The sequence below is a fragment of the Gallus gallus genome, chromosome 1 (assembly GCF_016699485.2).
Source record: "Gallus gallus isolate bGalGal1 chromosome 1, bGalGal1.mat.broiler.GRCg7b, whole genome shotgun sequence".
Classification (NCBI taxonomy): domain Eukaryota; kingdom Metazoa; phylum Chordata; class Aves; order Galliformes; family Phasianidae; genus Gallus; species Gallus gallus.
The window spans coordinates 91708501-91735180 of record NC_052532.1 but is presented as its reverse complement, the minus strand read 5'-3'; the positions used below and the strand labels follow the sequence as shown (position 1 = coordinate 91735180).

The 26680-nt window shown below is 46.5% G+C and overlaps 2 protein-coding genes and 2 non-coding genes across 13 annotated transcripts in view; 3 read left to right on the top strand and 1 right to left on the bottom strand.

The window, feature by feature from the left end:
- Positions 1–6844, top strand: part of RCSD1 (RCSD domain containing 1) — a 35184-nt gene extending 28340 nt beyond the window's left edge. For 4 of the 7 annotated variants that reach the window (XM_015296328.4, NM_001030789.2, XM_025149388.3 and 1 more), the window contains 4 exons: positions 911–982; positions 2247–2450; positions 3294–3945; positions 4767–6844. In XM_015296328.4, the coding sequence (XP_015151814.3) occupies positions 911–982; positions 2247–2450; positions 3294–3929 (912 nt within the window). In that variant the 3' untranslated portion in view covers positions 3930–3945; positions 4767–6844. Of the gene's footprint in view, positions 1–910; positions 983–1832; positions 2122–2246; positions 2451–3293; positions 3946–4766 lie in introns of all 7 variants that reach the window. The other 3 variants (XM_040698287.2, XM_025149389.3, XM_040698296.2) reach the window with 2 other exon arrangements.
- A 779-nt stretch (positions 6845–7623) lies between these two features.
- TRNAP-CGG lies at positions 7624–7695 on the top strand. The gene has a single exon. It is a non-coding gene; the product is annotated as a tRNA-Pro (tRNA).
- Positions 7696–8102: 407 nt separating this feature from the next.
- On the bottom strand, positions 8103–8174 carry TRNAP-AGG. Its single transcript has one exon. It is a non-coding gene; the product is annotated as a tRNA-Pro (tRNA).
- A 1746-nt stretch (positions 8175–9920) lies between these two features.
- MPZL1 (myelin protein zero like 1) overlaps positions 9921–26680 on the top strand; it is a 37491-nt gene continuing 20731 nt past the window's right edge. For all 4 annotated transcript variants that reach the window (XM_040664255.2, XM_416652.8, XM_046912778.1 and 1 more), the window contains exons 1-2: positions 9921–10064; positions 25637–25797. In XM_040664255.2, coding sequence (XP_040520189.1) covers positions 9932–10064; positions 25637–25797 — 294 coding nt within the window. In that variant the 5' untranslated portion in view covers positions 9921–9931. The remainder of the gene's footprint in view (positions 10065–25636; positions 25798–26680) is intronic.

Sequence of the window (26680 nt, the reverse complement as noted above, 5' to 3'; positions counted from 1 at the left end):
TGCTCTTCAGAAAAAGTGAATAATTAATCTGGATTGAACAGGGTTTATTTCAGCAATGCCTGCAGAATATTGTCTTGAGGTGTCCTCCATAACAGCACCCTTGAAGGAGCAGATCCCAGTACGGTCCAAAGAAGCTGGTGCTACTCACCCAAGTTCATATTCAAGCCTTTTCCAGTTACTTCTGTCTTTCTCTAATATCAAAGTGTGAGGTTTATTCACCAAATTTCACATCATTGCTTGCCCTTAAGGAAATGGTTCTTGAACATTCTTTTCTGGTAGCTACAGGCTCTCGTTTCCTCCATGCCAGAAAAACACAAACTTTAAAGTCTTACATTCCTTCCTTTTCCTTTGGATCTGAAAACAGTAATACATTCTTTCTCAAAGAAATACTCTCCCTTTCTCAGTTTTGAGCCTTTCATAGCTCAACCGTTATGGCCATTTAGACTTTTCCTTTCCAAACGAACTGGGTACCCTGTAACTGTTAGTTGAGTAGTGGCAGAAAGTCTTTACCATTACAGTTTGTAATGTTTTACCAACATCAAGGCCCTGTACCCTTTGAGAGGTAGAATTTTAATCTGTCCAATCCTCGTGCAGGGGGAAACTGTATCATAGGTTAGATACTCAACTGAAAGCCACGTAGCAGCACCTAACTCAGACACTTCAGCCAAAGGACGATCACCTTTTCTCCCAAAAGAACGATGCATGCATGTAGACCCTAAGATATCTAGAAAACGAAAGGGGAGTGTGGTGAGGAAAAAAGGTGGCAAACTTTTGTGTGAACGCCTTATATGAGGCTTCATTTGCTTCCCTACAAGCACTTTCATCTCTTCTAAGTTTTGTATCTTTTCTGCACTTCCTTTTTCTTACCTACTTTAATGTGATCTTTTCATGTTTTCATTCTGTTTTGCAGAAGCCATCTCCAAATGCTTGTCCCATTCCCAAGGTCAAGGTGAAAAGCTCGCCCATGATTGAAAAGCTACAGGTAGGTCCTGGGAGAGCCCACAGGGCTGCCCCGGCAAATTAAAACTGCTTGGCATTTGTCAGAGCCACTTCCCTTGCAGAGGAGTCACAAAGAAAGAGGATCCAGGAGCTGAGGGTGACAGCTAGATAGGAAAGGCAGTGGCCTCACCAGCAAGGGCCTGGTCCCATGATGCATAAGCAAGGAGGGCAGAGCAGGTCTACTAATGGGTAACCACAGTCAGTAACACTGTCCTTGGACATGGGCATTGGTAGGTCAGTGTGGGGCACAGGATCACTGTTCTGGATCTGTGGCATATACAGCATCACTTTAAAAGCAGTTCATAAAAAAGGGGAGGAAAGCTGTGGCTGAAGTTTCCTCCAGCTCTTTCTCCACAGCAGTTTAAATCACTTGCATGTCTCAGGGAGTTGACCTGGAGCAAAGACAGGAAAAGTCCTGTGAGTGGACAGTGCCCTTGGGTCTCTGGCACTCCCCTAAGACTGCCCAGAAGTTCTGTTCTTTCCTTGCCTCGATTCCCTGAATTACACACAAGCAGCCTGTGCTTCCCCTCCTTTTTGTCTCTTGGTGGCACCTGATTCATGCCACTGAGGACAGCTCAACACTCAATAGCCCATAGACATGGTGTCCTACCGTTGCCAGCTGCCACTCCTGGCAGCATGCATGACTTCTGAACATAATGCCTCCTGAGCGCCCTGACACAAGGCAAGCCTATTCATAGCAGTGTCCCTCTTAATGCACCCAAGGACATTTGCCTGGAGAACTTTTTAATGGCAGGCTAGCACGAGGTGCTTTGCCACGGTTAATCACAACCTTGTTTCTTTCTATGGCCTTCTCTCTCCTCATGGCTGCACAGATCATTCAGAAGACCTGCAGACCGACCTTGAAAATGTGAGGTCTGCTTGGGCACAAGCAGGGATGGTTTAAATCTCAATGTGATTGCTGACTGCTTGTTGATACCTTGGCTCAGCCACTGTACACTGTGCTGGCTTGGCTGGGTCATTGGAAAATCCCCAAAGTCCTTAGGATGACAAAAGAACTCATCTTGAGATCCAGCTGTTGGGGAAGGGCAAATGTCCAGTCATAACTCCTCTGCCCGGACTTGTTTGTTGACAGTGTCACCAGGAGAGACCCATAACCAGAAGGTATGTGGGCTATGACAGCTGAGACGCGGTGGCCCCGTGGTGTGAGCAAGGGTTCCTCCACGTGGTTAATGCATGTATTACACACGGGTGTCACCCACAGCAGTGACGGGGATTTTTCTTTGCAGGCCAATCTGGCTTTTGCGCCAGCAGCTCTGCTGCCGGGAGCATCTCCCAAAAGCCCTGGTCTGAAAGTCATGGTTTCTCCGTTCAGCACCCCTCCCTCAACGCCCAGCAGCCCAGGGATCCAGCCGCAGTCCAGTGAAGCAAGTGAGACGCCGGTCAGCTTTGATAAACCCCCAGAAGGCACTCAGCTGCAATGCTATAACAAGGTAGGGTGTGCTCTAGGTCTCCACCACAGCAGGATAAAGCTTGTCTGTTGCTTGCAGCTGAGGAGGAAGGGGAGGCTTTAGCCCTCACTCCTGCCGTAATAGCGTGCCTTTGTAGCCAAGTCAGATCTAAGTGCTGAGTTTGAAACAGCTTTTGGTGTTGTTCTGTGAGTCTTCTCTCTACCTACCGGTCCATAGGGTTTTGTGGGCCAGTGGCTCCAGCAGCTTTCATGGCCCCGTGGCTATAGAGAAGGGGTAAGGTGGAAGGATTCGATTATTTCAGCTCAGCAGTAACTGGGTGGCTGATAGCTGGGCAGGGAGCACCACGAGGAGATGGTGCCACGTGCCAAAGTCATGCCAAAGCAAGTGTCAAAGGTAGCTAAGGTGCTGTTTGTGGAGCCCTGACAGTCTGCCCAGGTGTCCCACGGCACTTAAATGAGGAACTGTAACCTGCATTCACCAGCTTCCTCTGGAGCGCAGACTCCTTCCTCAGCCACCAAACTGCCAAAAGTTGAAGAGGCTGAACCAACCAATGTCAGCAACATCTGCACCATGAAATCAGCTTCTTTGATTTAGAGTCTAACTTGGACAGACTCATAGTTAACAGTGGGACAGTGATCTTCAGCATCAGCTCTATAGAGGGAAAGGAGGTTATACTTTGGGGAGCTGCTTATCCTATAAAGTACTCTTTCAGCAACAGGTAGTTCTTCCACCCTACCTCTCAGTAGCAGAGCAGGAAAACCAGCGCAGCAATCAAGTTTCCCCCATCATTTCTCTCTACTGTGCTTTCCTGCTTTCCAGTACTGTTCTGTGACTGCTTCAATGTCTGCTTTTCCTGCCTTCAAGGTGCGGACGCGGGGATCAATAAAGCGTAGGCCTCCCTCCAGGAAGTTCCGAAGATCTCTGTCTGACTATGGAGACGGGGAAGATTTAGGGAACATCATTCCCTCTCCAGAAAATGGTACCAAGGAAGATGGGGACGAGGTATTTGGGCATAAGGGCAAGACGGAGGAAGCAGAAACAGGGAACAAAGAAATAAAGAAACAGACGGCGTCGGATGAGAAGCCCCCATCGAGGAGAGGATCCAGCAGATCAGAAAACGAAGAAAAAGAGGAAAAGCAGGCGGAAGAAGTGACTCCTTGCAAGAGTAATGCAGGAGATACAGAAAAGGAGGAGGAGGAGGTGCGTTGTGGTGCTCCAGGAGAGGAGAACTCAACCCAGTCACCCTCTGAAGACAAGGAAGATAAGGTGTGTGAGGCTTCTCAGGAAAAAGAGGAGGAAGGTGGTGCCTGTGAACAGGAGAAGGGAGACAAAGAGAAGGAAGAAGGTGAAGAAAAAGAGACCAGTGAGAGCACAGTCACACGAAGAATGTCAGACACTGCGGAAACACCACTGGCACCTCAACTGCTGCAAGAGGCAGTGGGTTTAGAGACTGCCAGTGAGCCTTTAAAACCACCCGTGCAGGACCAGGGCACAGAGTAGCCGTGATGCACATTAGGTAAGTATTGTCAGAATGAGAATAGCTCCTAAAATACCAGAAGATTTTGCTTACTAATAAAAATGCCAAGTGTGGCAGAACATGCCAATGTTTATGCTGCTTCCCACACCTCAAGAGTATCAAAGCTCTGCAGAGTCTTCAAGCAGCACATTTAAAACAACCGGTCCTCCAGGCTGGTGCTACAGAAAGAAGGGATAAAAGAGGCCAAGACAGAACAAACAATTCTGGCTGCAGTACAATGGAAGAGGCTCTTTGATGCCAGGCACGCTACCTAACTGCTGTTTTGAAAGCAGTTTGCAAGTAGAAACCATGCATATACTAACTCTACCTTGTATGTACTATTTCTGCATACCTCCCTACATATATATATATTTATTGTTGTGTGCACACATTGTATAGATACATGCATACATATACATACATGGTATTTATAGATATATACCTTGTTAGCCTGTTAGCTATGCCAACAAAAATAGTGTATACACTCATATCAGTTTCATGATCAGCCCTGCAAGCAGCCTCTGTGAGCCTCCACCACTTGAAATAGAAGAGTATTTCCACTGACCAAAGCAGAGCTTGTTCCATATAGCTTCTTCCTTGTTCTCCAGCCACTGACTACGTAGCCACAGAGATGTGAGGAAACATCTCCTTTCCCCTCAGCCTGTCCTCTTTTCAAATGTATCCTTGCTTGGGCAAGGACCGACTGAAAGAGGCAGTCTAGCATGGAAACCACCAAAGTACCCCAAGTCACAGATTCCTCATGTATTTACTTAGACCTATCATTATTTTTCACCATTTTCTTACTTTTTCCTTCTCCAAAGGACGTACCCACCCAGGACACAGGAGATGATGTGTGAATAGGAGCCATCTAACTTAATCAAGGTGGAAGCTACTGGAAAACCTTCAGTGGCAGGAGAGGAGCAGAGTACAGATATCCCCCGAGGTCCAGACTGATCCCAGAGCTGAGTGGCTGCTCCCCGGCTCTCTGCTTTGCACCATCATATTTTGTGACAGTCAGAACAAGAGACTGCCTTACAATCACTTGGGAGTACAAACCTGAGGTGTTGGCTGACATCCCAAGGTGGTAACTGGAGACTGAGAGACCTGCTTGCTACGTGCTGTCCTGGACCTGGCAGCCACCCACCACTCCTGGGCCCTCTGTTCCTTATTCCTGCTGAGCTCCAGAATGTCATTTTATTCTCCCCTGCATTGGTCTTAGGTGAAGTTCATCAGTTACATACATATGTCTATGGTGCCTTTTCAGTAGCTTCTTTTGAAATATCTCGGGTTTTCAAATTACAGTAAATAATGTTTTAATAGTAGGGAAAGAAAAAAAAAAAAAGAGTGTATTTTCTCCATATATGTTAATGCAGACAATGTGAATCCTGAATATGGAAAAATCTCTTAGGAAATTGTTCATAAAGCATAAAATGCCTTTGAAGTGGGGGCTGAGCTGGCTGATCTGTGAAACATCCAGTCATGGTTGGTGGGCACTTTTTGTGTACTTCAACTCTGGAGTGATTTTAGTGCTGGTGGAAAGTAACAACGAACAGACATGAGGCACAGAAAAGATGTGCTGTGAAGGTCAACACGGCAAGTTCTCCTACCCAACACTGTGGCCCAGTCCTGATTTAGAAGGGCCACCTGTCCATCAGTCCTTTTAACTTCCAGCCTCTGCTTTTTGATTCTCTTTTGAAACTACGCAGTGACACCTCTGACGGAAAGCATCCCGACTTACTAGAAACTGCCTGTTAATCTTCTGTGAGTCAAAGAGGAGGTCTTAGGTGGCTGAGTCATTTCAAATCATTTGGCCTGACTGCATATGATTTGGTGCAGGACAGATAGCCAGTCCCTTGGAAGTATGTAGGATTGGCATTTTACTAGATTTCTACTCACTCTTGTTGTAATAGCTAAGATATGGGACTAACATTTGTTCAGTTAAAAAAGCTTTTACATCTAGAGAACATGAAATAAGTTACGCAGGGAAAGGAAACAGGCCCGTACCTGACTGGTTTCCTGTCAGTAGTGCTTGAAGCTGTGATCGTATTACTGAATAAAATGCTGCTGTGGCTCAGGGCCATTGGGCTCATGTCTGCTTAGGTGCAGCCCCTCTGCAGCAGGCTGCCCTGGGAACAGCCGGGCAGGGCTGCCCAAAGCTGAGCTGGACCATGAGGTGGCTGTCAGTGCCATGAGCAGTGCAGTGCCAGTGCTTGCATCTGCGGCAGCCACCTGGGGTTCAGCAACATGGACACAGCTACAGAGACCAAAGGCAGAGCCAGGCAGCTCCTCTCTGTCCGTCACAAAGCTCCTCCTGGGAAATATTAAGCTGAGCAGAGTCAGAGGTTCATGCTGTCCCTGTCCTACGGGCAGGCACAAGGATTTAACACAACACAGCCCACATCCTTCCTGTACTGGGCTCTGGCTCTGAAGCATAGCACAGTTACAAAACCCAGGGCTTGAAGGGATGGCCCCTTTCTGTTCACCAACTCTAAAATCACAAAGGAAGAAATGCCTCTATGCCCTGCCTTTCTTTTCCTCAAGTGTGAGCACTGAGGGGTTATCTGTCAAGAGCCAGCCGCGTTAGCCCTGGTACACAGAACAGGCTTGTTGGCAAACGTGACCCCCTCATCCTCTTGAGCCATGTTGCAGAGTATTGTGGCCTTTGGACCTACTTTAAGGTGTTTGTAAAAGCTTGTATTCCAGGGCAGGCTGCAATCATTCTGTTCACTGTTCACATCCTGTTTCCTCTCTCAGCAGCGTCCCACCTGTGAGTGACTGTGCCTGACTGTATATATCAATTCATGTGTGCCTGTTTAGAGAATGAGCATGTGTGTCCCGAGCAAGGGAGTGGAAATCTGAGGGAGAAACAGAAGAAATAAACGGTGGAATAAAACCAAAACAAAACGTGTGCGTTTCCTCACGGGTCAACGTAGGAGCCTGAAGTAGAGGGCAACATGAGCGCAGGCCGCACCACAAACCTCACGCTCACCCCTTCTACAGGCCGAGCGAGAGCAATTCTGGAAGAAACTCTTTGGCCAGTACTACAGCACTGCAAAAGCAGACTGCAGGTAGGTACGTAGCCGTGTCCGTGCTGCCAGGACACGCCAGCTTGGGCCCACAAATGGCGGTGTTGTCTTCCGTCCCCCTGGGGTAGGCTCAGAGCGTTTGGATGAGATAAATGTAGGCTTGGGGCTGTACGCTGAGCGGAGCCCCTCGCACCCACAGAGGTCTGGCAGATCACGGAGGCAAGCGCGTACAAAAGCAAAGGTAAGGACGAGAATAGGCAAACAGGAGCAGGTGGTGACAGAGGAAAGCCCCGCCTGTCGGTCATTCAGTCAGCCACTCTGCCCGCCCGCGGGAGGAGATACCAACACCCTGGCAGCTGCCGGCAGGGTTAAACCACGGCTATCTGGGGGGAGGAGCTCCCTCCCTTCGCTGAGAATGAGCTCGCCCGGCTTCAAGCCCTCAGCTCGGCCAGGTTCACTGTGAGGGAGTAGAAGCCGTAGCAGGTGCCGCAGCTCGGCGGAGAAGCGGCGTGGGCAAAGGGCGGGTGGAATCAGAGGCACTCTGAAGGGAGAACGGGGACAGGGGACGAGAGCGCTAGCATAGGACATGGTTGAAGGCGGGAGGAGGAGGACATGAGTCAAGTATTCAGCTGGGGAAAACCTAACAGAGAGCGGCTCGTTGGTCTAGGGGTATGATTCTCGCTTCGGGTGCGAGAGGTCCCGGGTTCAAATCCCGGACGAGCCCTCGGTAAACGGAGGGGACAACTCCTCCTGTTTTTGCCGCCGTGTGGCGCTTCGGAGCGTTTTTGTCGTCTTGGCCGTCCCGCGGCGGATTGATAGAGCGGAGAGAGTTTGCGGGGCTCAGAGGGATGCGGACGGGGGAGATGCCGGCGGTGAGGGGAGGCCTTGGGGATCGAAGGGGCGGTGCAAGGGAACCGGGCTCGCGGGGGGGGTGTGGAGGGATGGCAAGGGGAAGAAGGGGTCCTTTTCCTCGCCATTTTCTCACGCTAATCCTGCTCTTAGAACGCAGCAGCGCGTCGCTCGTCCCTCTGTTTTGCGCGGTGGCGGCCGCTGTGCGATGCACGCGTAGGTGGGGGTGGGACGGCAAGGAGGCGAAGATAAACGAAAAAAAAGAAGAAGAAAAAAAAACTTGGGCTCGTCCGGGATTTGAACCCGGGACCTCTCGCACCCTAAGCGAGAATCATACCCCTAGACCAACGAGCCAGCGCGAGAGGCGGTTTTCCGTCGCTCGAGACGAACGGCTGGCCGAAGGCGCCCTGCCCGCATAGCTTGGCTTGTTGCAGTGGCCGTTGGCTGGCGGCTGTTGGGGGCGGTGCCAAGTCTTCAGAAAGCAGCAGAAGACACTAATTCAGTCACCGTGATGTAAAAAAGGTTTGTGCTAAGCGGACCTGGTGCCCTCCCCTGTGCCCTCTGCTGACCAGCAGTGCTGCTGCTTGCTGAGCTGGGTCATCGCGTGGCTTCACCTGGCCAAACCAGGCTACGTAGGTCGCTCTGGAAGTAATGCCTCCTATTTATTTCCATGGAAGCTACGACAAATACAAAGAGCACAATAACACTAATTGATAGAGCAAACTCTCAGCTACAAAAGCTGCTTTTCAACATAGTCGCTGCCATTAGCTATGCACATTCGCCAGCAGTGAACAAGAGCCTGCATGCCTTGCTCGTAAAAATCTGACCCACCGTTTTACAGCTGCTATGCTGGCATAGTTGCTAGGAAAACGTTGCCCACGCACTCCATCTTTCACTGCGCTCACATCCACTGTTTGGTCTCCAGAAACATTCAGCAGTCCACGTCCATGGCTCATTTTTGGCACAAATGATGTCCACGGGCATCATTTCTTTTTCCCCATGGAGGAATTCAGTGACACCCCTTTGCTCCACACATACTCCCATGACAGACGCCATTCTGTCAGACTGCCCCTCTGCTGCCATCTGTCCCGCGGCAACAACATGGAATGGGATATTGGTGGGCAGGTTCTACCTCTACTGCCATACCACCAACATCCACCTCTGACGCTGTGGGACAACACAGCAAAATAGCAGGCGTTACCTTTGTACCTTCGGCCACTGAGCAGAGCTATAACCCGCCCTGGCTTTCTAGAGAACTTCCACAACGGTTAGCTGAGGAACACACTCCAGAGCTCTCCCCAGGGCACGTATTATGAAGGCACAAGCTACGACATTTAAACCCCAGGAGAGCCGTGGCCCTGCTGCCAGCACCGTGCTGGGGCCTCCTCCCTCAGCGCCTGCAGGAAGGTGCACGCAGGCACAGAGCAGAGCAGGAGCCCCGCGCCTGTGTTTTAGGCCAGGGAAGCCTCACGTGTGCGGTGAGCAATAGTCTCGTGATCTGGGTTGGAGCGTGTGCAACCTCATTAACATACAACTGGAATTTTCAGGTTAAAAGGCATACGCGGTTACCCTGCTGGCAGCCAGTATGGCCGCGGAAGCAGCCCGCGCTGCAGGGAACGCGTGCCAAGGCGGCTCTGCCAGCCGGCAGGGTCTCACCCCGACCACCCTCCTCCAGCGGACCGGGAGGCAGCGCCCGGACGCCGCCGCGCTGCCATCAAACAGAGCGCTGCTGCGTGCCGCACGGCTCCTTCCACGGCTTTTCGCCGCTGGGCGCACAGCTGCCCGGACGCCACCCGGCGCGCACCCGAGAGCTCCCAGCAGACCCGGCCCCGCGCCCGCACCGCGTCGGGAGCGACGCCCTCGCGGCACCGCCCGGTGAGGCGGGGAGAGCAGATCACGTGCCCGGCTCGGGAGGCGGGACGGCGAGCTTCCATCCTGGATTGGGCGTCGACGTTTGACGGATCGGCGTCTTGACCAATCATTGAGAAGAAGCGGGGCGGGGACGAGCGGGCCGCGGGAGGTGTGTGCGAGTGACAGCGTCGGGGCCCTATCCCGGCCAGGGAAGAGGGCCGCGAGGCGCGAGGAGGCGGGCCGGCGGCCGGGGGTGGACAATGGGGGCGCGGGGAGGTGGCAGCAGGAAAATGGCAGCGGCCGGAGGTACCGCGGGGCGTTCGGCGGCTGTTGTAGCCGCGCGGCTGCCGCTCTCGGCCTGCCTGCTGGCCGCCGCCGCCTCGTTGGCTGCCGGTGAGTGAGGGGCGGCCGCCGTTTGCCCCCCTGGGGCCGCTCCCGTGGCCCGGGCGGGTGTGGGGGGTGGCGGGGGAGCTGTCCTCGCGGACGAGGCGAGGCGGGGGAGCCGGCGGCGGCGGCGGGCGCCGATCCGCCGTCCTTCGCGCTGGGGAGCGGGGCGGCTCGGCCCTGTGGCACGGCCGATTCCCCGCGGACGGAGAGCGGAGGGTGCCTGGGCGAGGGGCTGGCCGCGCCCGTCGGGAAGGCCCCGGAGCGGGGAGAGCTCCACCCGGGGTACCGCGCTGCCCTGAGGCTGGGTAGAGTCGCTCCCGCTCTTTAAACGCCTCTCCTGCTTGTCGGCGGTGGGCTGTTAACGCGAAGGGCCGTCCTGAGAGCTGCGAGCTATTTGGCTGTTCCCCAGCCGGCCGAGAAAGCAGCTCGGTTTAAAACCCACCTCCTCTGGCTTAGCTGCTATTTCTCAAGCTGGTGCCATGTGTGTTTTCTGCACGAATGCGGGAATTTGCTCCTTCTCCTTCCAGGTCAAAAGCAAAACGTCCAGCGTGTGTTGGGCAGTGTGTTCAAGCGTGTCGAGTACTTGCAAAAGGCAAAGAGTCGGTCATCGCTCTCCAGATGTAGCCAGAGCATCTTGGAGCAGCACTAAACTGCTCCCGTAGGTGTCAGGTCTGCCAGGGCCCAGCAACATGGCGTGTGGCAACCATGATGCGTGTCAACCTCTCTGGTTCGTGTCTTTGGTTGCACAGCCGTGGGACACCAGTCCTCTTTGTTGAGGGAGGACGCAGTGGAGCGTGGAGGTGAGCAGCAGCTGGGAAGCTGGAGTTGTAGGAAACAACTTAAAAAGCACCTTTTGTGTTCGGTCAACGGTGAAATATTTGGGTGGAGCAGTAATGACATCAGCGAAAATCAGGTGTTTGTGGCTCGTGTAAATGGAGAGTAAATACACAGCTAATATTGGAGTGCTAGTAATGGCAAGGACAGAGCTTAGCTTTGCTGTGGCGTACGTACTGATGGGGTAAATTGTTCTGTGTTTGCTATTTGATTTTGTAATGAGAGCAAGCAACTTTCCCGAAGCAGCTCTGCGTGTGTATAGAAGGGGGGCACCAGTGTTTGTGTGCCACCTGAAAGTGGCCTTGCTTGCTAATACTTGCTTAGTGGTTGAAACTGTGCAAAGGAAGTTAGTAGCAATCTCTAAAGAAGCCTGTTGTCTCTTCATATCTGGAAACTTCTGGAAAAAAAAAAAAAGAAAACACTTGCAAGTCTGAGGATCCATGCCCAGTGATGAGGAACTTCCTTCCAAATGGCATTGTTCTTTGGCTTTTGTTAACCTGAACTTCTGTTTTTTGTTTCAATAAGTGGAAGTAGAGGTTGCTAAGGCTTGCTGTACGCCTTCAGAGGCAGTGTAATACTTGGAATGAAGCTGAATATGTAGCTTGGAGTAAAACTTAGTTCTTTGAAAATAAATAGGGAGACAAAAGAAGGGCATGTACTTCCCCTGACCACAACAAAAGGTAGAATTGCAGTAATGCTATGGGAAGCTCAGAGAAAGAGATCGCTGCAGCGCAGGAAGTATGTAACCAAAGGCAGTATCTTAAAGGCAAGCAAAGCTGCAAGATTCTCTTTCGAAGGAGATCTTCCCTAGGATGGGTAATGCAAAGTTACAATTTAGAGGATTAAATGGGTGCTAGGAGAGCTATTTTATCTGCACTGGTCAGTGATTCTGTGCCTAATAACTGTTGACTATTTCTTATTTCAAATAAGAAATTACTCCCATCTTGGTTTCTCCTCCCCATGCTTATACCACACACAGTTAATCCTTCTGTTTTCTTTGAAAATACTTCTTTTTCTTCTTCTTAAGTGTGGAGTTGAGTCAAGGTTTATGTTCTTGCATGGGGATAAGAGCTATGTTGCAAGCTGTTCCGTCCACTTGGATATACAAGATAACTAGCTGATTGGTACTGAGACGATGACCTTCTCTAGGGTTTAAGGCTGTAAGCAGTCGTGTAGCAGTCTGCCTTTCAGTTCCCATGTGTTGCTTCACTTCCCTTAGTTTAGCAAGGATTCTTTTTCCTTCCTTTTTCCCTGTGCTGAATTTTCATCTAATGAGAAACTGAGAAGTGAGACTCCACCAAGCAAGTGGAAGGGCAGAAGTAACTTTCTGTTCGGCATTGTTGCCACTTGGTTGCCCAGATGTGCTATGTGGCCGGGGAGCGTGCTGCACAGTTAGCTGCTGTGGTTTGTGGCTCTTCTCCCTCTTGATATGCTTGGTGGCCGGTAACCTGCAGCGAGACAGAAATGTTACTAAGTGGGATGTGTTGCACAGGCTGAGTTTAACATCATGGTCTGTTTTGCGAGGCTCAAGCACGTAATTGTTGCTTCATGGCCAAAGCCAGACAACAAGTATTAGGCTTATTTTCTCGTGTACAGCTGCATGTGTGCATTGGAGTTTGTCCTATTTGTTTATGCTCAGTCATCTGAAATCTTGGTTGCTTCCTTTTCATGTAAAAATGAGAGATCGTTCCCAAATGTTTTGTGATTCTGTGGACAACTGTGGCACGAGCAGTTAATCTTGGCTTAATCTCTTGTATGGTGGGTGAGCCTTGAGCAGCTAGCCACAGCATCAGGGAAACAGATTACCTTGGAATCCTGAATTTGTAAGCCATATAAGTAATCATTTAAAGACAGATGTGATCTCACTTTAACACAAGGGTGGTGCCTGAAGACTTCCGAAAGTCTTGAAGACTGTCTAGACATTACTGGAAAGAGTGTTAGTATTTCTACCACTCTTATGCTGGCCAAGTCTGATTTTTGCTCCCTGTCTCTTACTCTTCCTTGTACCCACTCACACATGTGCACACAGGTCAATGTAACCAGCAGAGGAGTACTGGAATGTTAAATACTTCTGGCATCTATTATTGCTTTGAGCTTACCTGTATGTTTCAGTTGCTTCTTGAAATGTTTCATGAAAATAACATTGCAAGTCAGGGTTGCAGTGCTCTCTTAATGTTTGTGCCAGGTTTAGTCAGGATTGTTGTGTTCACCCAGTCAGAAGCAGTTAGTTCTTTCAAACAGAGCCCACTGATACTGTAGGTAGGAAGGTTTCCTTGCCTGAAGCACTTGGTTTCTGCAAGGGGAAGAAGTGTTAAGGTGGGTAAACTCTCTGCTAGCTGGGTTGAAGGTGGGACTGCTGCTCAGGTTATCTTGCTTGTAGCAGCAGTAAGTTTTTGAAGCAGTTGAAAATATAGCTTTATGTTTTGGTGATAGAATGTGGCTTGTGAGATGCCCAGGTTTCCCTTGACCCCAGCCTTCCCAGTCCTCTACCTCTGTGTAATGATACGCACAACCTTTTCACTTGCTGTCTGAATTGCAGTGGATTAAGGAATGTGTTAATCAGCTATTGCACTGTCTCTCGGGGGGCCTTGTCTTATCCTGACTGGGAACAGGAGGCTGTGAGTGCCCTGTGTACTGTACAGGGTACCATCTGTCCTGGTTTTACAAGGCAGACATCCTGTCAGGTTTAAATTGAAAGATTATTGAATGCTTGCTCAAGGTATCCCAGGAATGAATCAGAAAGTGCAGGAAGCTCTGAGTGTGGAAACTTCTATATTCTTATGGTGTTTGCTGCTGTCTTTTGTTGTTGGTTTTTTTTTTCTTTATTGAGGTTTTCTTATCTTCATTAGTGGGCTGGTCTAGATTAGAATTACGCTGCGTATAGTGACTAGCGCAATAGAAAAGATACTGAATTCTTGTGTAAATGGAAGCTGTGACAGGAGAGGACAAGAAGGTCTGAACTGATAGGGAATTCAAATTGCAGTGATTTATGCTTATCTTAAGACAACAGCCATTTAGCAGAGCAAGTATTTACTTGGTATGGCGTTTCACAGTGTGCTGTACCCATACCCATAGCACGGGTGCTATGGATGTGCACTTTGGTGCATGGTCAACATCAGTATTGTTTTCTGGACTAGTTGAATGATTAGGTTACCCTTCAGTCAGGCAGTCTCTCCAGTGATTCCTTCCCACCTCTATCACTTTAAAGTGATCAGATCAGTCTGCTAGTTGTCCTAAAAAAGCCTGTTTTATAGATGATTACATCAAGTCATGTGTATGTTCCCTTTTACTGCTGTGTCTTTCAGCTTCTGCATTTTTTGTCTTTACTGTTGGGTTAGCAGTTTCCAGTTCATGCTGCTCTACCTTTTGCCTTGAAATGCATGAGGAGAGCAAGAAAGTTGATTGTCATATGATTTTTTTCCTTCCAATCTGGCAGAAGAAGATAGTAGAAGCTATAAGACAAGAAGCAGTACATTTGCTGGTGCTTAATACGCATAGTGTTAAGTGGAGTTAAGGAAGTTTGCTGGATATACTTGAGGTGGGTCAAATCAGGGCGGGTGTACTTCAGTTAGGTGAAATAGCCAGTGTAGGAGATTATCCTCAATTGTCTGTTTGCCACTGTTTACAGTTTTTGCTCTCATGTTTTTGTAAGGTCTTGAAGTATGGTGAACAGGGCTCTCTTGGTAATAAATTCTATACAGCTGTATGTGCAACAAGACTTCCAAGACTTCATTGGTTAATGCATCTTGGAATTTTCCATTTGCTTCACTCTTCCAGTGTGGAAGGTGAAGAGCTGGTGATGTTGCATACCCTAAAGCTTGACAAAGTCAGCACAGGCACGGGTGAAAGTGCTGCCTTAATTGGAAGGGTTGTCTCTAGAAGCGCTCTGGTGTAAACTGAGAAAGTGCTATAGACAGGGAGAGAAGGAAAGCCATCAGCACTTCCAGAAAGAGAAGCCTTCCAGAGGCGAGCTGTCTGAAGCAGCTGCTCGTCACTTCTTCCTAATCTTACAGTCAGTGGTGTGCAAACATGGTGCACAATAAACTGGGTTAGGGTGTTGGTCTGGTTTAAAAGAAAACAACAGAAGAAATGTTCTTTTGAACATGAGCTAGTTCCTGGTCAGATTCATCATGTTACGTCATGAGTGGGCATGGGAACTATTTAAATTGGCATCGCCACTAACAAATTCTTGTGAAGCAAGAATTACTTGAAAATATGTAGCATGGGTTTTTTCTTTCGGTTTTGTAGTCACGGTGACACAGGTTATAAGTAATTATTCGCTTACTGAATTGGTTACCGAGTTTGGTTAGCAAGTAGTGAAAGATTAGGGTGAGCAAGCATCAGAGGAAGTGGTAAGGGATGGAGTCTGCAAAGAGCTTTAGGTTTGCTCAAGCTATTGAAGGTAAGTCTTCAGTCATACCAGAACAGATTGGCCTTATGACCCTGCTAGCTGAGTATCCTGCTAGCTGGGGAGTAATCAGTTGGGTGACTTAGTTTCTGTGCTGCTAGTGCTAGATTTTCTCAGAGTATCAGCAGTTCACAGCATGGTTGTGTTTTTATTTCTTAATACCACCTGAATACCATCTCATTTCAACTTGTACCTAGTGCTGACCTAGAGTGGAGGCAGTTGTTCCAGCCAGTGACATATACCTTTGCTCTCTGTGCCTTGAATTCTTTTTGTTTCCAACTTCTGATCCTTAATACTCTAATTTCTTTAGTAGACATTGTGACATTTTTAGTGGATTGCTGTAAAAATTCTATGAAATGTTTGTGATAATGGGATCCTTTCTTCAAAATCTGTCATATGTTGAGCATATGTACTCAGTTTCTCTCGGTTCTGTAGTTAAACAAACTTAAGGATGTTCTTTTATGTGGAAGGAGACTATTTTAAGGTATATTGTTTATCTTGTTTTCTGTTGCTCCTCTTTAATCTCAGTTCCTATTTTCATGAATCTTTCCCTATGCCCAGGGATAATCTGCTGTGTTTGCTAGCAGCTGTGTTAGTATTGCATGTTTAGAGGTAAAATAGTTGTTATCAGCTGTTCCAGATACCCTTTGCACTTTAAGTAAGTTTACTTGTCTCCTTGGGTCTTTTAATTGTTTCAGTTTGACTTGGTCAACAAGAACTGTTTACCTGAACTTGAGCTATTGTAAACTGAGTTGGTAACAGAAGGAAAACCACTTAAGGTTGGAAAGTGCCTGGGCTGCTGATTGGTGTCCCAGTCTCTGGCACAGGCAGGGAAGTATAATGCCTTGTGATCCGTGGGGGAAAAATTACTAGAACGGGGCTAGATGTTATCGCCTTCTATGCTAAATATGCGTCTGCCCAAACCTGACGTATGACTGGTTGTGTAACTGTGGAACATGAAGCAGTTCAACAGTAATACTTGTTTGTGGAACTCTGGGCCTTCACAAGCATTTACATTCTTATGCTTGCCAGGTTGAGGGAGTAGTACAGCAGTTAAGTGACTTCCACAGGATAGAGCCAGAAATCTGTGGCCTAGCTTGCAAGGGAGCTCAGGCACTCTCTGCTGTTTCTCATGCTTGTCCGTAGTCTCTTGTTAAAAGCATAGACTGGAGACATAAATCTGGCATGAGATCTTCTGCTGCCCCTTGGCAGAATAATGAACAGCTCTGCATAATATGAAGGAAACTACCTGAAAAACCAAGCTTGTAGGAGCTGGTACCAAAGTGACTGTAAGACTTGTCTGTAAGTTCTGTCAAATAGGTACACAGAGATATGCAGGGCTAAGTGACACTTATTGACAGCTTTGACCGTGCTACCACAGCCTGCTTAAGGCTTTCAGCGAAACCTTATTTCTTCCACTTAAGGAGATAAAATGCAGTGGTTTTTCACTTTTTCTCTTATCTCTGAGTCAGGCAGAGCCCAACTGACTGCGCAAAGAGGCCAACAGAAAGCGAATGTGTTAGCAGCTGTTCTTCTGGGCTCGTATCTGCTTGGGGGATGCTCATTCCCAACAGCAAGTCAGTGGTAGGTGTTCATGGGCGAGGTGTCAGCAGCGTTTCTGCTGCTCAAAGCTGGTAGGGTGCTGCAGGACTGGCTGTGCTACCAAAGGCAGGAGGCTCTCTTTCTTCAGCAGACAGAAGTACTTGATGAGATAGGAGACCTGAGGAGCTGCTGTAACACTGAAATGTTTTTCTGGTGGTTCAATGTTCAGAGTAGAGCTAGATCATTCTCCCCTCCTTTGGGGCAGCAGAACTTGTTTTTTGTTGCTTTAAATCTTAGGAGTGGTTGGTATGATTTCTGTCTGGTCATCCTTTCTGTAGCTGATTTTGCTTTGTGTTCTGTATGAATATATTGGGTATTCTGTCAAGATTGGGCTAGGGGTTACCATGCTGCTGTGTGAGGTGAGGCCTGGCCCAGCAGCCAACATGGCAACGCTTTGGGTGCAGCTTGGAGAGGAAAGGGCAAACACCACCCAGCAGGCAGGGGACAGGGGAGCAGTGTAAGAAACTGCCCTGCAGGCACCCAGGGAAGAGAAGGCAGAGGAGGTGCCACAGGCACTACAGCGGAGATGCCCCTGCAGTGGAAAGTTTGGAAGAAAATATGATGGAGCTGGTATTTCCCTGCACCCTGTAGAGGAGATCGTGGAGGAGGAAATATCCACACTGTGGCCCATAGAGGAGCATGTGCAGAAGCAGCTTCAGAAGAATCACAGCCCATGGGAAGGACCTGTGCTTTTACTGGGGGAAAAGTGTGAGTTGGAAAGAGTGGCAGAGAGGAGCCATTGTGGGTTGATTGTAACCTTCTATCTGCCACAGACTGCCTGGGGAGGGAGCAGAATTGGAAATAATTGAGTGAAGGTGAGCTTGATTTTTTTTTTTCTTTTTCTCATAATCCATTTTTTCATACAATTTATTGCAAATTAAAATAACTTTCCCCAGGTCAAATGTGTTTTGCCTGTGATAGTAAGTGGTAAGTGATCACCTTGTCTTTATCTTCACCCATGAGCTTTTTCATCTTATTTTCTCCCTCCATCCTGTTTGGTAAACAGGAGTGAGAGGGTGGGTGTCTGGGAGCCAGGTAGGTTCAACCCACCAAAGTGATGTACAATAATGTGTATACAGGATTATGCATGTATATATGTATTTTTATACATTTATATTTATACACTCAATGAGACTTCAGATAACACCATGATGGATTTCTGGTGTGGAGGTGATTGGACAGTCTCTTCTTAGGCCAAGGTATATGGCTCCTTAATACTTGTGTGTTGTTCTTATGAAATACAACATGTTTTGTTATTGGCTGGAGTGGCTTGCATGGATTTTTCTTCTGTGTTAAGGCTGAACTGTGTCAATGTCAACATGAATTCTTCATATGGAAATTTGATTCCACATCTGGATACTTCAACAGATCTCAGTGGAGTTTCAGAGGAATGATTGGGGCTTGTCTGCTCCTAGCTGTTGAGACCATCAAAGATAGGATTGCTCCACCACATGTTTTATTGAAAATGAGGTAACGGTGGCCTTTGGAGAAGTAGGCACCTGTAATTGTAGTAGGGAAGTATAACTCTGTGCTGCTTTTCTAAAACGTGTTGTAGGGAGCTGACTGCTGTTGTTTCTTGCTGGTTGTATGTGAAGACCTTTTGGTATGAGAAATAACTAAATGTCATGAAACTGTAGTTGGAGAGAGATGTCGACATGCACTATGTTTCACAATGACATTGAGTATCTCTTAACGAAAACACTCTTTAGCAAGTGTATATCGTTTTTGTGACTTACGACCTCCTAATCACTAGAAAATCTCACATCCTTCTTTGTCCTGGAGAATTACAGCTGCTACGGAAACTGTTGTGAACATACAGATATGTTGACTTACTGTGGCTTAGTCAAGACCTTTAAATGTGAGCTGTCCAGTCCGTTGTATTAATGCACCTATTTCTATTTTCCTGATCCGTGGCTCTATTGTCAACTTGTTACCTGTAACAGCCTGCCTGAATTCTTTAAGATCTTTCTTCCATCAGACATTTTGATTATTTTCCGATCTTTCATCTGTAAGAGACTATTTATACTTGATAGAAATGAATGTGTTACTAGACATGTTTCAACTATATGAAGCAATTTGTTTGTATTAATTAGTAAACTGATGACTAGTCATTTCAGGAGGAGGACAACGTTGTTTGGAAACTGCACCATCTGTTGGTGGTCTGATAAGAAGTTTCCACTCAGCCTGTGTCAGTACTTGAGGAATAAAATGCCCGTGAATACAGCTTTAGTTTGTGTTCTAATTTTGTTGGCACTCCTAGTGATCAAGCTGAGTTGGGTCCAGGGCAATCAAATTTATTTTGGTGCATTCATGGCCTTAATTAGCAGAACTTTTTCATTGGGTGCCTGATCTCAGTGCAGACTGGTCTCTAAAAGACTTCCAACTATGTGTTAATTAGTGTAAACTTTCAGTGTCAAGAAAAGCTTTCCTTGTGAAGTGCTACCAAGTTCCATTTTCAACTTCTGCCTACTACAGCAGGTGCCCTATATTTGTACACAAAATTGTAGAAGAAAACCATATCTTGCCCAAAAGTTTTTTTTTTCATTAAACACCATGAAAAAAGTGTGAGCAATCAGGATACAAAGCAAAAGGGGGGAAAAGACTACAACAACAAAAAACAGCTTAAGTAAACATTTCTCTCTAAACACTGCCAGCTTAGGCACTGTTGGGTTTATGCAGGTACTGTTGCCAAATGTTTTGGAGGCGTTTTAAGAGAGCCTGAAGGAAGTGAAATAAGCTTGCACTGTTTGAGTAGATCCTCTGAAATGTTAGGGACATTCGCTAGCAGAAGGAATAAAAATACAGTTTTGAATGTAAAGAGGAGTATTGGACAAGGGGAGGTATCCAGACTTTGACCTGTTAGATAGTCACACACACAGTGCCTCTTGTACAGATAAAGTTCCCATCATGTGTGGCTTAGGTTCGGCTGACCTGGACAAAGATCGCCCTGAGGGAATGCCTGCAGGGAAATCACCCTCAGTGTGCTGTAAAGAGTGGTTAGCCACCTTCTCCAACAGCTTCTCCATTGAAGTGTATCCCATTTGGAAGGTATCAATGAAGTTCAATTAGCAGTGTCATGCTGCAATCCTTTATGTTTCTCTGATGAATACTGTATGCTTGTTGGCTCTTAGTCTCACTGGAAGTTGAATAGTTAACCATAATTTGTTTAACTAACTAGATGCAAACTCTTGTGGTTAAGAATGCTTGTCTGTTATCTGTTCTGAATGACTTCATTTTCCTATGCTTCTCTGCTGGGTAAGTGTAAAGGATTCCTTCATGTGGGTGGTTTCAGAGCAACACATCGCTCCACTCATATCAGTGCTGACATATGCATGCCAGGGGTTTGTGTTCTGAATCAGGGCTGAACTAGCTGAAAACATGCAACTCTTTCCCTAGTTCTGTACATCCTGGCAAACATGCTGTGGTGTTATTACAAAGGAAACTAGAAGCTCTAAGTCTTTGGATCCACTTTAGCTGCTGTAGAACTGCACCTTCAGAGTTAGGAAGGTCTTGTTCATTCACAGCAAGTAAAGTGAAACAATACCTAGTCACTAAAGTTGGTTAGGTGGAGATGCTGTATAATATAACTGCTGTAGCAGTGTCATGCTTGTTCTGATGTGTGTATGGCAAGTTCTGCATCTTCTGTCATCAATTCATGGAAGCAAATGGTGATCTTGCATATATGATATCTTCCTAGTGTTACCCTTGGAGCAGTTAGTATTCAGTTCCCAGTAATTATATTAGTGCTTGTCTTTTTCAGTAGAACAAAATAGCATTTGGGATGTTGTGCTTGCTAATGTCCTTGCCATGTATTGACTGATTCAAGTTTGCCAGGTGCTGTGCTTCTATTTTACCAATGGCACAGCTTTTTCTTTTTTACTTTTTCCCCTCCTTCCAGTCTTTTATTTTGCAGTGAGGTCGTTTAGTGACTAGATAGAGACAGTGCCTTAGGCATTCTTGTTGCCTGGATGTCAGCCAGTTAGTGCTGAGGGTAGTGTTTGGGGAACATGAGCAACCATTGGTCCTTAGGGGAACCTCAGCTCACTTTCAAAGCATGGTACATCAGTAGTAACATCCAGCTGTGGTAGCTGAGCGTTCAGCTTTTAAGCTCTGATACACAGTAACTGTATCCATTCTGTGGAGAAGAAGCCAGTCGGGATCCTTCCTTCCTTTTTGTGCTTCTGGGGATTCAGTGGCCAGAGGCAAAAGCTGCCCGCTAGTTAGTTGATGCAGATGTTGTTGATCCTACCCTAAATAAGAACTCCTAGGAAATAGGCCATGAGACACTTCCTGTGAGAAGCAGATGGTTTATATTTTTGTAAAAATGTAAAGGGGGAAAGATGTAGATAAGCTTGCAATTGAAATAACTTTTAGAAAAGAATCACCGTATCTATTGACAGAAGGCCAGAAGTACTCCTCAAATCCAGAGCAAAATGCATCTTGCTCTTCATTATTGTACAAGGTGGAGTTCTTGAACTACTGTCAGCCGTGCAGGTGGCTGGAAACTCTGAAAGACTCAGGAAGTTTCAGCTATATCCTCTAACTGAGGAAAAGCGGAAAAAACACTGTTCAGGTTGAGTCGGAGAGGCATGTGGCACTGCTCCATGGTGATGAACCGTGGTGATAAATGCAGTGGTGGAAGGCTCTGGGGGAAGAAATGAGCTGTGTTTCAGTTCCATGTAGTGTGAACTAACAACTTAGCATTGACAAAGATGTCGGACTGAGAATATTCTTTGAACAGAAGAAGACGGACCCTGAGCAGAGAAGGTCTGAGTAGTCAGTGCAGTGATGGCAGTTGAACGTGTTCTGCAGTGAGATCCAGAGGCAAGCTACCAAGGGAAGAGGTGTGAAAACAGGGAGCCTTGGTGGAAGATGAAAATCCAGTTTGGGAACAATAAGAAATGATAGGATGGAAGGATGGAGGAAGAGTGTCTTATCGTATTTGAGGAATAGAGCTGCCTGGGAAAGAAGATGAAGATGGAGCACCGGTCCCAAGGCTTGGCAGGGGATGAGCCATTGGACTTTGGATTAGAAGTATTTTCACTGAGAGTGTCGTGGCTGAGAGTTTAATTTTTGAGGTTGATGTAATTGGAGTAAAACAATTCCAGCAACACTAGAGAGAGGAAAATAAATGTTGGAAGAGGAGACCCATTTAGAGGATTGGTCGGGAAAAATAAAAGCACATTTCTGTTGAGAAGGATTAAAGCAATTGAAAGTTAGAAGAGGTGTTCAGATGGAAATACCGGGCCTTTGGGCATTTGGAAAAGATGGTAGGATAAATGAGGTTTGGTGGGAGAAGAGCAAATAGTGTATGTGTATCTTTGCCCTACTTGGCTTTCAGACCTTCCATTCCTCAGCTCTGCTCTCTCTGATGGTGTCCTGATAATTTTTTCTTCTTGAATAGAATTAAGGCTCAGAAAGCTTGAGGAGTGGATCAGTAGATAAATGTGATGGGAATATGACTCCAAATCCAACTCTCTCCAACTGAAGTATTTAAATAGATAGAAGATGTGGAAGAGGGATGTCAGTCTGGCCTAAGTGGAAAGAGAAGATGAGGATCTAGGGATGGACATTATCCATGTGTTTTTACGGTAGAGGAGACTAAGGAGTTCAAGGCTGTGGGAACTGCTACTGTATATACTTAAACTGCTACTGTATACCCAAAAGTATGAGTGGAGGGCTAAGGGTGAACAATTATCAAACACTGTGGCCTTTCTACTGCTAGTTGTCACATCTCCTGATATAAGACAGCGGAGGGGAAGAAAAAAAAATGTTGTAGTGGTGTGTGCTGAAGGAGCAAATGATGAATGACCTCTTTATTTATTCATTCTTGGGCACCTCAGTACAGAAAGGACATTGAGGTGCTGGAGCAGGTCCAAAGAAGGGCAAGAAGGCTTGTGAAGGGCTTGGAGAGTATGCCCTGTGAGGAGACTGAAGGAACTGGGGCTGTTCAGTCTGGGGAAAAAGAGGCTGAGAGGAGACCTTATTGCTCTCTTCCAGTATCTGAAAGGTGATTGCAGTGACAGCCTGCAATCGGGCTGCCAGCAATCAGGGCTGGTCTCTTCTCACTGGTGACAGGATGAGGGGAAATGGCCTCAAGTTGCACCAGGGTAAGTTTAGGTTGGATAACAGGAAACACTTCTTTACAGAAAGGGATGTTAAGCACTGGAATAGGCTCCCCAGGGAGGTGGTTGAGTCACCATTCCTGGATGTGTTTAAAAACCATTTGGATGTGGTGGTATGGTAGTATGGTTAGGTTGTGGTTGGACTCAATGATCTTTAAGGCCTTTTCCAACCTGAGCAATTCCATGATACTATGCTGGGGGAAGGGAGAGAATGAGCAAAGAAAGTTGTGAAGTTGAGACAACAAGTAGAGAGCGAAAACTAAATTGTCTGTAAAATGCCTGTACAAGTTATTATGTAGTTCCCGCCTTTCTGACTGTAGGAAGAAGTTGGATTTCTTTACTACATTTCTCTCGTGTTGTTACTAAGTTAGAACAGGGACTTCTTTAGAAGCTGATCTGTGCTTCCCACTCCCTGTTTGTGGCAAGGAGTTCTCTGTACCACGTACAAGCAGACAATGTCTGTGCAGACTATTTGTCCTCCTACATAAATGCTGAGGGCATCTTGCTTGTCTTACGCTTGAAAGGAAGACTTGTTCTGTGGCTTGGACTCAAAACAATGGATTATTTTTTTTCTTCTCCACTCAATTAGCTGGAAAAAATACATAAAGCACAGCAGCTCTGAGTTCATTTAATTGAATTGCTAGAAGCCTTTGTATGTTCCAAACAAATATTTGGTAATTATTTTACAAAAGAATATTTTTTGGCTCACAGAATATGCACAAGACAAAAAGAAGCTCTGATACAAGCTCTTGATGAAAATTCCCCTTCCTTAGGGTGCTCTTTCTCTTTCAGTCATCTGAAATAAGAGCAGTGGTGACAGGGTACTCAGAAGAATCAGGGATAACCTGATGGGACTGAAGAGAGTGGATCTGAGTGAATAGCATGGCCTTTGAATGGCAAAGTAAATGAATGGTGGCTTCTTCTGTTTTTAGTTATTGTAATTAAACTGGCATGCTTAATTCTTCTACCCATGCAGTGCTTACGTGCTCATTCCATGTCCCCTGGGCACGTGCTGTGCCTTACCCTTGTTTGCCATGCCAGTTGAATGAGGCGGCAGTTCCTTACAAAGCCTTGCACGTACTGATTGCTTGGTTTACCCAGCTGGCCAGGGTGTTTTCGTCTCTTTCATTGTTCAGACATCTCACAGATTGAATGACCGCTTCCAGAGCCTGCATATGGTCTGCCATGCAGGGCCAGCTGCCATTACCTGCTGTGCTTGTGGCCCTTGGCTGCCGTTGGTCAGATGGACTTGCCCATTAGTCACGGGGTGAGGGGGGGAGTGAATGGTACAGCTCAAGCAGGCTTTGTTCCTTGGCAAACCAGGCTCACAGTTTCTTGTGTAAAAGCTGGTTTCTAAAATCTCTCTATGGAGCATAGGCTTAGCTTAGTTTTAAGCCCTGATTAAAAACAGCCCAGTTTGTGACAAATAGGTACCTCCTTGGGATGATTGTATTGCTTGAAAGAAGCTTGCTATCAGACTCCCAAAGGTTACTGAGCTGGTAGCTGTCATTGACTAAAAGCATAAACCCCATCATTTAAGGACTGATGTGGGTGTCCTGGTTTTTGTTTTTAGTAACTGTTTTCAACCGTGGTCTTTATTTTCAGTTGGCTACTTCAAGAACTAGTTTATTCCAAGTTCAGAAATAAATCAAGGCACTGAGCAAACAGGAAGGCATGCTTTCCACCTACAGTAAGAGAGTACTGCCCTAGAGTATAGGATGTTGTAGCCTAAAAACATAAGAACCCCATGATCAGAAGAAGCTTGCTTGTACTGTCTCTCTGCTTAAATCTGAATAGTGTCTTTTGCAGTTTAAACAATGCCAGATAAGGAATATATTAACCAAGCTTTTTCAAATCCTGATGAATTTCACGTACCATGTAGAGGAATACCATTGGTACAATCACAAAGTTAGCCTTGTTTACTTTAAACCTGTAGTGTGATTGTAGTCTGTTTGCTGCTTTGACTATGCAGAAGCCTCGTGGTGGAAAGAAATCAAGCTATTCTCACGCTTCTAAAGTGTACGTGGGTGATTTTTCTTTTTTTCGTGAGGTCTTGGACATGAAGACTTGGCATGCCAGAGAGTAGAATCAGGTAGCATTGCTGGGTGCCAGAGAAGTTTACTGCTCAGCTTGGTGGAGGTAAGCTTTTGTTCCACCTTCAGCTGAGAGAAGCTGAAGAGTTAGGAAACAAGATGTTAGCTGGAGAGGAAACTGAGTAATAGCTGGGATCAAGATATTAGTTCCTCCAGAGGGTCTTATTTATTACAGTCTCTGCTGACAGCCAGTAGGGAAGAGTGCAAATGCATCCTTTGCACTGTACAAGTGATTTCCATAAACTGTTGTAGAGGAAACATCTGTGGATGGAAAACATCCTGTAACAGATAATACACGGAAAGAGTAGTGAACTGACCTGCTGTATGCTTGCTTGTATTGTAAGTATAATGCACTGTCTGTGCACACACTTGCTTGCACAGTTGTTGCTGTCTCTTTGCTTTTTAGGGGAAAATTGCAATGTGATACAAACAGTTACCACTGCAACTTCCTGACTCTCAAAACAGCACTGATGCCTCTTGTTTTACTTCTTTCTTCTCTTTACCTTTTCTATACAGTCAAAGTATCGGCAGTAGAAGTCACCACACCAGAGGAGATGTTTGTGGAGAATGAAACGGACGTAAAGCTTCCATGCACATTCACATCTGCGGAGGTGATCAGCAGTGCAGCGTCTGTTTCTTGGAGTTTTCAACCAGAGGGAGCAGCAACTCGTATCTCAGTAAGGAATGGCTGTAGGGAACCTAGCGGGGGTGGGAGGCTGTGAAACTATGCGCAGATCTTCTGCTTGGTTTTAAAGGCACATCTCAGTGCGGCTTTATTTTGTTGTTTAAGAGCTGCTTAAGAGTATTGCAGCATGCTAGATCTTGGCAAAGGCTGGGGCATGCAGCAGCTCTAAAATACACTAGTAGTTTTTAAGTAAGAGGAGCAGTATGTTTAAGTGGTAGTTGTATAAAGAAAATAGATGAGCATTTGGGAATCTTAGAAATTCTGTATCCTCTTGTACTTGGAAATGAACTGTGAAACTGCTCGTGTAATCTGGATTACCACTATTATAGTGTTATATATTGTACATGTTGCTTATTTTCTGCATTTGTACTGCTTAATTTCCCTTTAAAAGAGTTTAATATCTGTCTCCCTAGTTTCAGAAAAGACAACCTTCAGATCAAGGTAGGAACAGGGAAAGAGATGGGAGATGGCTTGGATGGAAAGAGGACTGCTTTGTAACCAGTTTCTTCTGTGGAACAGGAACTCCTTTATAAAGAGGGCTGTAGAAAGAGGAAGTTGGAATACTGTCCTAGATTTCTTTAACCACGCTTCAGAAGCCAAACGGAAGAGAACTCAGATTGAGTTTTAGTTGAGCTAAGATTGTTTCATTCTTTTTCAGAATGTGAAATAAAGAATGAATATGATGCTGTAATACAGCCTTAATCACTCTCTAAGGATATGTCCAGTGCTTAAACATCCCCTATGTCTGAAAGCAGACCTCCGTCCTGTAGAGCTCTTCTACTGCTGTAACTTATAAATTTGGACAGATATAATGAGAAAAAGGTGCAGTTTCTCCTTAAAGTATTTTTTTTTTTTCAGCTTTAAGGACTTAGTCA